Source organism: Columba livia, unplaced genomic scaffold (assembly GCF_036013475.1).
Source record: "Columba livia isolate bColLiv1 breed racing homer unplaced genomic scaffold, bColLiv1.pat.W.v2 Scaffold_156, whole genome shotgun sequence".
NCBI lineage: Eukaryota > Metazoa > Chordata > Aves > Columbiformes > Columbidae > Columba > Columba livia.
Window position 1 is genome coordinate 325,438 of NW_027043052.1, and position 8,227 is coordinate 333,664.

At 52.2% G+C, this 8,227-nt stretch overlaps 1 protein-coding gene across 1 annotated transcript; it reads left to right on the top strand.

The window, feature by feature from the left end:
- Nucleotides 1-7,400: 7,400 nt before the first annotated feature.
- Nucleotides 7,401-7,952, top strand: LOC135577879 (olfactory receptor 14J1-like; the record flags this gene model as incomplete). Its single annotated transcript, XM_065047991.1, has 1 exon — nucleotides 7,401-7,952. A coding segment is annotated over one exon (552 nt), but the record flags the coding sequence as incomplete, so codon positions are not given.
- Between the last annotated feature and the right edge of the window lie 275 nt (nucleotides 7,953-8,227).

The window sequence follows — 8,227 nt, forward strand, 5'->3', positions numbered from 1 at the left end:
ACTTACAAACCAGAAAGAGTTGGTCAGGATGGAACAGTCAGGGATGGGAAAGTGGAGCTGAGGCTCCTGGGAGATGAGAACAAGGCCAAGAGCAGGATTTCAGGAGAGCAAGCTTTGGCCTGCTGAGGGACCTGCTTGGGTCCTGTGGGATATGACCTTGGTGTCTGCAGAGCTTTTCTCTCCCATCTCCTCCCTCCTCTCTCCCACCTGCTGTTGTGCAGCGTTTTTTACCCTTTCTCAAATACAATATCCCAGAGGTGCTGCCAGCATCACTGAGTGGCTCAGATTTGGCAAGGAGTGGGTCCATCTTGGAGCAGCTGAAATCGGCTCTGACTGACATTGGTCAAACTCCTGTTGTCTTCTCAGAGAGGTGACAACTGTAGCACAGCCACACTCACCTCCTGTTCCAAGACTTTGTCATGTAAGCCCAGTACAGGGTGACAACATGTTGGATGTTACAACTACTTGACCATGGAGAAGAAATGGATCTTCTGTCGGCAACTCGAGCAACTCACCAGTCAATGAGTACGTTCCTATGGGGAACTGTAATTGCCCTGACATTAACTGGTCAGGCAAAGCTGCAGCTGCCAACAGTCCAAAGGATTTTGGGCCAACTGCACAACATGGCTGCCTGGTGGGCCAACAAGGGTGATGTTCCCCTGAATCTGGACCTGGGAAACAAGGAAACCCTGGTGAGGGATGTGAACATCAGTGTCCACCTTGGCTGTCATGGCCAGGACACAGTGGGGTCCCAGGCACCAGAGGGGAGGGAGGAAGGCCAGCAGCAGAGCACAGGCTGGTGGGCTCCAGAGGAGAAGACTTGGACATACTGGGGGATGGTGGGCAAAGTGGTGACATGGAAGTAGGTCTGAAGGGTGAAGGAGCTTAGGAAATCTGATCAGCCTTACAGAACAGCCTGCTCCAAGCACAAGAATGATCTCTTCAAATACTCTTGAAAAGAACCATTTATCTCTTGAGACTGTTTGCCTGAACTGTTGGAGCTCCGGGGCACAAAGGCAGCACAGAGGAGGTGGGGGCAGGTGAAGCTGCAGAGGAGGAATTTAGAAACCTTGTCCATGAATGCAGAGAATATGCCAAAGCTGCCCTGGACTTGATACCTGTACCTGAAGGGCAGCAAGATGAGCTGACGGAGCTTCACTTGCAGTAGAAGAATAGACAGGGTGATCATGGGCCTGCTGCTGAACTTCATAAGAGTAGAATCAGATGGGACTGAGGTTCTTCATGGCTTCTTTGCCTCCATCTTCACCAGCAAGGTCTCCTGGACTTTGTTCCTGAAGGCAGGAGTCTGGAGAACACCCAGCAGTGGATGGGGCTCAAGTCAGGGGTGACCTGAGCAAACTCAGACACCGTTACAGAACAGGAGATGGGTCACTTGACCAGCTCCTGAACACGAGTATCGCTGTGCTGTGGCACCTGAGATTGCCAGGAACACCCACCTCTTGGTCCAGAGGAGTGTGACTCCTCTTGAGGTGTCCTGGCCTGTCTCCTCACTCACGTGGTGATTTAGTCACCCACTTTTCTGACATATTCAGTCTTTATCAGGAGATGCAAAACATTAATATGAACTGGAGGCTGCTGATACCACCTGTTCTGGAAAGGTTCTGGAAGGCCAAGCACGGATGGAAACAGAATAAATTTGGCTTTATTGCTATTTATTATGGAAATGCTCTCTGTTTGGCTACTCCTGAAATCTCTCTAATCATCCACACCAGACTTGAAGCCTTTAGGAAAATGATGCACAGAACCTTGGTTTGTAAGAGCATTTTGGATGTTAGTGAGCCCTCTGCTGCCATGATCCTGAACTGCAGCTACTGAAGCTGAACAAACCTCCAATGAAGTGAAAGGCAGAAGAAAACCCCAAGTTTCTGAGGGTGTTTGGACCCCATGAAGGGCCATCACTGACACAGCTGTGAAGGAAACAACCAGTGCAGGTCCCTGTCCCTGGAGGCTGCTGAAGGAAAGACTTGGAGACACTGGTTCCAGGTGGTGAGGGCCATGTGGAGGTGGCTCTGGTGCCATGTCAGCCCTTGATGCTTGTTCATCACCAGAATGGCTGAGCCCTGACCCCTGGGACCTGGTAGATTTGTCTCCAATGTTTTTCAAGGCTTTTCCTGTGGTCAGTGTGAGTGTTTTGTGTTTTGGGGGTGGTGTTTATGTCAAGTGCTGTTGCTTTAACTGCAAGGCTCTGGTTTTCTGTGGAGTTGGAAATGCCTGTGAGCAAATCACAACTCACCCAGCTTCTTTCATACACCTGGCAATGGTCACCAGTTACCTCAATGTCCCAGTCCCAAACTTGCTTGAATCCTCTATTTGGATCCATAGCCATCACTCCAGGAGGTTCATGGATCCACCAGGTTCATGGATGATTCCTGAGGACCATCCAAGTGTGGGCAGTGTAAGAGAGGAGCAGAGCAGGGTCAGCTCATGGGCCATGACTGAGCACAGCCACCCCAGCAGCAGCCGTTCCCCATCTCCCAGGCACAGCCATGCCCACAGCATGCAAATGGCACTGCCATACATGATTAGCCCAAGAGAGGCCTTTCTTCCTTCCGTATTCCCAGGAAAATCTTTCTTTTTGAGACAAAGGTGGCCAATGAACAGATCCCAGGTCAGTGCAAAGGCCCAAAGAAAGCCAGAACCTTTATGTGTGTGCACTGACACACACTGTCACCTGCATTTCCAGTCTCTGCAGTCCCAACCGTGCAGCAGAGTCTGGAGTTCTGAGCTCCCTTCATCTGCCCCGTGTGACACGTGTAAAATGGAACTACCCCAGTCCAATGGCTGGTTTTGATTCTCTTCACAGCCTGAAGCACCACATGGGTCAGGAGACAAGCCAGGATACCCAACCAGGACTCACATGCTCTGCTCTTACAGTTCAGGTGTTCCCGGGAATCTCAGCAGACATGTCACACTGATATCTGGGTGCAAGGAGCTGGTCAAGTGCCTCATCTCCATTTCTATAATGATGGATTTGTGTCTGGCTGATGTGCAGACTCTGTACATGGATGCTGACACCTGTTGAGCAACCTGGTCTGAAAGGGTTAACATCATGGGCTGTTCTTTCTGGAACGGTATTAGGACAGAAAAGACCCTGGGTTGGGGCAAATGAAAAGGGATGCAAAAGTTGTGGTCAGGACTGTTAAGGGGCACTTGTAAAGCAGCCCTGCACCTCATGTGAATTATTCCTGTGGTCGGAGAGAACATGAGAGATTTCTCTAAATTGAAAACATGAAGGGGATGAAAGGACAATGTCATTCAGGCTCAAAGGGACCTCAGGAGGTGTCTTGACCAACCTCCTGCTCAAAGCAGGGTCAGACCAGATTACTCAGGCTTGATCCAGACACATCTTGGTCACTTGGCTTTTTACCCATCTACTTACACACTAACACAGACCATAATATCCTACATTGGACACAAGAATACTACAGGAGATGACACTGAATGCCTTGCTGACATTCACGTATCAGACCATTGTTGTTACCCCACGTCCACCACCCTGTCCTTTCCTCACAGAAAGCAAAGAGGATGGACAGGCACAACCTGCCCTGGGTAAAGCCCGTCACCTTCTCTTCCAGACACCCAGAAATGGGGTCCCAGTGGACATGCTCTGGGGCACAGCCCTTAGTTCCCCTGCTCACCCATTGGCCCTTTTGAGAAGTGCACACACTGTGTGAGAGCTGCCAGTGGTCAGGGAGTCCCCCCAGTCTCCATGGGCTTCCCAAGATGGTGGAGAGTGGCCTCACTGTGACATCGTCCTGCTGTCCCAGCTCCTGGGATGCTGCCCCCTCTGTCCCATAGACTGGAAAGGATTGTGTTAGTTCCAGTGACCCCTGACTTGATCCACATCCACTGCTGGTTGTTCTGACTCCAGCCACAGAGGCCTGGGAGACCTTGCTGGTGAAGATGGAGGACAAGAGATACAGAGAATATCAGTTGTTTCACATATTAAATTCATAAGTGTCCACACAGTGTCTTTGTTTCTCCTTTAACTGTTCCTGCAGTAGTAACAGCTCATTATGGGGCCTTTGAATTGCCTTACAGGTCTGGACTGAGTTCTGATCTGTACTGTTGCTGTGCTTGGAGGCTGCTGTCCTTGAGACCAGATGAACTCACTCCTGCCACCCTGCCTGGCAGTTCATTCCATCCGTGTCACAGCTCTGTCTGCAGCACTGACAGCTCCAGCTCCCCAGTCAGGTCCCTGGCTGAGGACATTGCCTCACATCTGGGCTGAGCCACCCCAGCTGTGGCACCAGCCCAGCTCTGACCTGCCACAAGAAACCTGGTACCAAGTGTCCAAGAGCCCATGTGTGCAAAGGCTTTGAATCAGAGCACGGACATGACATGGCCAAAGACTGATGAATGTCTCTCTAGACCTAGGAGTATAAAACCAGAATAAAATGCCTAAACTCATTCAACTGAAGATATTCCTCCCCTGGCTTGGAGGAATTAGATCCTTTGCTGTAACATTCCTGGTGTCCTGTCTAATGATGGGACAAGAAAGATGCTTGCAATACCAATTTATTTTTTAAAATGAAAAATACAATGCTGGAAAGAAGTGTCTCTGAAGAGGAGAGAGAATCAACATCACTGATTACTTCAACTTCAAACTTGTGCCCCTGGAGCCCCAGGGACACCTGGAGGAGCCCGGAGGGGACAGAGGAAGGGACATCATGGGCTGCTCCTGTGCTGCTGAGCTGGGCTGGGCTCCTGGGACACAGGGAGCTCATGGCAGCGGCAGCGCTGCAGAGAGACAGCTCTGCCCAGGAGCAGCTCCTCTGCACACGCAGCAGGGCTGAGGGCTCTGCCTGCAGCACCGAGGGCACAGGAGCCAGGCACAGAGAGGGAAACGCAGTCTGGGGTGGGAGGATGCTGAGAGTTCACTGGAAATGAAATCCTCTCAGATATGAAGCCTGTGGCTGCAGGGCATTGCATCTGCAAATCTTGGTAGGATCTCAGAAAGCTGTCACATTGCAGAGGCTGCGAGAGATGTAAGTACAGCTCTCAGAGATTCTCTGATCAGAGGAGAGGATGTGCTGCAGAGCAGGGATTGCCTTCTGCACTGTCAGAGTGACAAGACGTGAATGCTGCGTTCTCCCCAGGGTGGCTGTGGGGTGTAAATGTAAATGTGCAGGCAGGGGTGCCCAGGGCTGTCCTGCAGAGCAGGGTCCCTGCACCCCAGGGCTGTGCCGGGCAGGGACTCTGCCGCCTGCCAGGGTCAGCGCTCAGCCTGCCCGGGAGATCCCAGCAACACTGAGGGGAGAAGCTGTGGGGGGATGAGCGACCCCCGGCAGGGCAGGGTCCTTCTGCTGCTGGGTTCTCCGTGGGTCGGGGCTGCTCACAGCTCCAGCTCACTCCAGAATATTGACAAGAGGAGGTTTCAAGGAGAAGAAGACAAAGAGTACTGCAAAGATAAGGAACCTCCCTGAGTCTGTGTTTTCAGTCTCCTATTCTGGGGAATGGGTGGTGATTAAGGCAGTTCTTAATTTTAAACAAATACTTGAGACACATGAACTGCAGTAGGTCTTCAAGAGAATCCTGACATGCCTTGCCTCTCCTCTGCCTATGCAGAACCAGCATCACCTTTGCTGGACACCTTACACTTAATCTGTAATCTGTTTTCCAGCCTGCAAACAGGAAGATGCCCCCAGGCAGTGCCCTGTGAACAGGCAGGATCTGTAGGGCCAGGGGGAGGGCACAGAGGGTGGGATGGTCTGTGAGCACTGACAGGGAAGAGACATGGACAGGGAAACACCTCCCAGGGGAGAATCTCCAGGCAGCAGGGAAATGATCAGAAAGGAGAGGAAACCAAACCCGGAATGGTTATGGGAGGGAGAAGAGAGAAAAGTCCCTGTGACCCCCTGCAGTGCAGATCCCTCCTGTGAGCAGCCCCCTGGGCTCCTGTCCCACCCAGCAAAGCCTCTGCCCTCAGGGCCGAGGGCTCCAGGCATGAAGCAGCTCCTGTGCAGCCAGAGCTCCAGTTCCTCTGCAGAGCACAGGGGCTGAGAGCAGCTGCCCGGCAGTGTTGGTGTCTGGGAGGTGCTGCACAGCTGGGGAAGGTGACGCTGTCTGAGTGCCCGGCTGCCTCTGCCCTGGCCTCTCTCACACCCACCCTCACCGCATTCTCCTTCTTGCTCCCCTGCTCTGGGTCACTGCTGTTGGGATCTTGTTCTTGCTGTCAGGCTCTCTGGGGATGGCAGTTTCAGCTGCAGAGTCACAGCCTGAGCTTGTGGGTCCTTTCCTGCAGGTGTGTCCATGGGCACACGTGTCCCAGCTTTGCTCTGACCTGTGGGCTGTGGGCAATGCAGTCTGTGGGGCTGGGGAATGAGCTGTGTGTGTCCTGCACTAAACGTTGGGTGCTGAGACCTTAGGAAAGGGTGAGACCTGTCATGGTCTGAGGTGGATCCCTCTGCTCTCAGCAGTGCCTGGTGGCTTTTCAGGGTAACATGGGAGTGTGATCAGCCCCCGTCTCAGAAAGGTGCCAGCCCAGGGCAGCTGGAGCAAGACAGAGGGACAGAGCAGCTGCCCTCACTGCACTGACCCACAGGCACCCTCTGGTCTCGCAGGACTCGCTCTGTTCCCCCTGAGTGCAGCAGAAAGAAACACAAGAACACTCAACAGGGGAAATGGGGAGCAAATGTAAAAAACATAGAACTCTTAAACTGCCTGGACACTTCCCATCCCATAGCATTGGCAGTGCAGATGCTGACAGGCCTTTCTGCATTACAAGTGGTTTCACCTTAGAAAGCTGAACACCAGGACTGATCCCTGTCCCTGCTCAGTTCTGTAGAGGCGGATTGATTTATGAAGAGCCCGCAGGCAGAGGCATCAAACAAGGCTCTGGCCATGGAGCTGAAGGAATATGCCCTGTAAAAAGAAGAGTCTCTGCCTGTGATAGGTGGAGCGTCTTTGCAAAATAGTTTTCATTGTACTTGAAAAAGTCTCACCTAACTTGTAACAGTGTTTCCTCCTATGACAGTGCCTCATGTCCGAGGATGCAAACGCCCAACAGCAGCTCCATCACCCAGTTCCTCCTCCTGCCGTTCACAGACACACGGGAGCTGCAGCTCTTGCACTTCTGGCTCTTCCTGGGCATCTACCTGGCTGCCCTCCTGGGCAACGGCCTCATCATCACCACCATAGCCTGGGACCAGCACCTCCACACCCCCATGTACTTCTTCCTGCTCAACCTCGCCCTTCTGGACCTGGGCTGCATCTCCACCATTGTCCCCAAATCCATGGCCAACTCTCTGTGGGATTCCAGGGTCATTTCCTATGCAGGATGTGCTGCCCAGGTCTTCTCTTTTTGTTTCTTGCTTGGTTCAGAGTATTTTCTTCTCACCGTCATGTCGTACGACCGCTACATTGCCATCTGCAAACCCCTGCACTACGGGACCCTCCTGGGCAGCAGAGCTTGTGTCCACATGGCAGCAGCTGCCTGGGCCACTGGGTTTCTCTATTCTCTCCTGCACACGGCCAATACATTTTCACTGCCCCTGTGCAAGGGCAATGCCCTGGGCCAGTTCTTCTGTGAAATCCCCCAGATCCTCAAGCTCTCCTGCTCACACTCCTACCTCAGGGAACTTGGGCTTCTTGTGGTCAGTGTCTGTTTAGCTTTTATGTGTTTTGTGTTCATCGTGGTGTCCTATGTGCAGATCTTGAGGGCCGTGCTGAGGATCCCCTCTGAGCAGGGACGGCACAAAGCCTTTTCCACCTGCCTCCCTCACCTGGCCGTGGTCTCCCTGTTCCTCAGCACTGCCATGTTTGCCCACCTGAAGCCCCCCTCCATATCCTCCCCATCCCTGGACCTGGTGGTGTCTGTTCTGTACTCGGTGGTGCCTCCAGCAGTGAACCCCCTCATCTACAGCATGAGGAACCAGGAGCTCAAGGATGCCCTGAGGAAACTGATGACTGGATTTCTTCTGAAGCTATAAACTGTCTCTAACTTCTTCTACATAAGAGTCCAACTCATTGCAGGTTCATCCTGTGTGCAGTATTTTTTGTTTCTCCTTGTGTTTGCTTATTATGAAAATATTTTAATTCCCTTTATAATTCAATGCCTGCTTTTCTTTTCTCACTGAGTGGCTGTGTCAGTGACAAATTCGTGCTCTCTGTGTTTAAGTAAAATAAAGGGACCTTCCAACATTTTTTTTCTACTGACATCGTAACTCCAAGGCCTTTCTGGAGCTGCAGGGACAGTTCCTGTGAT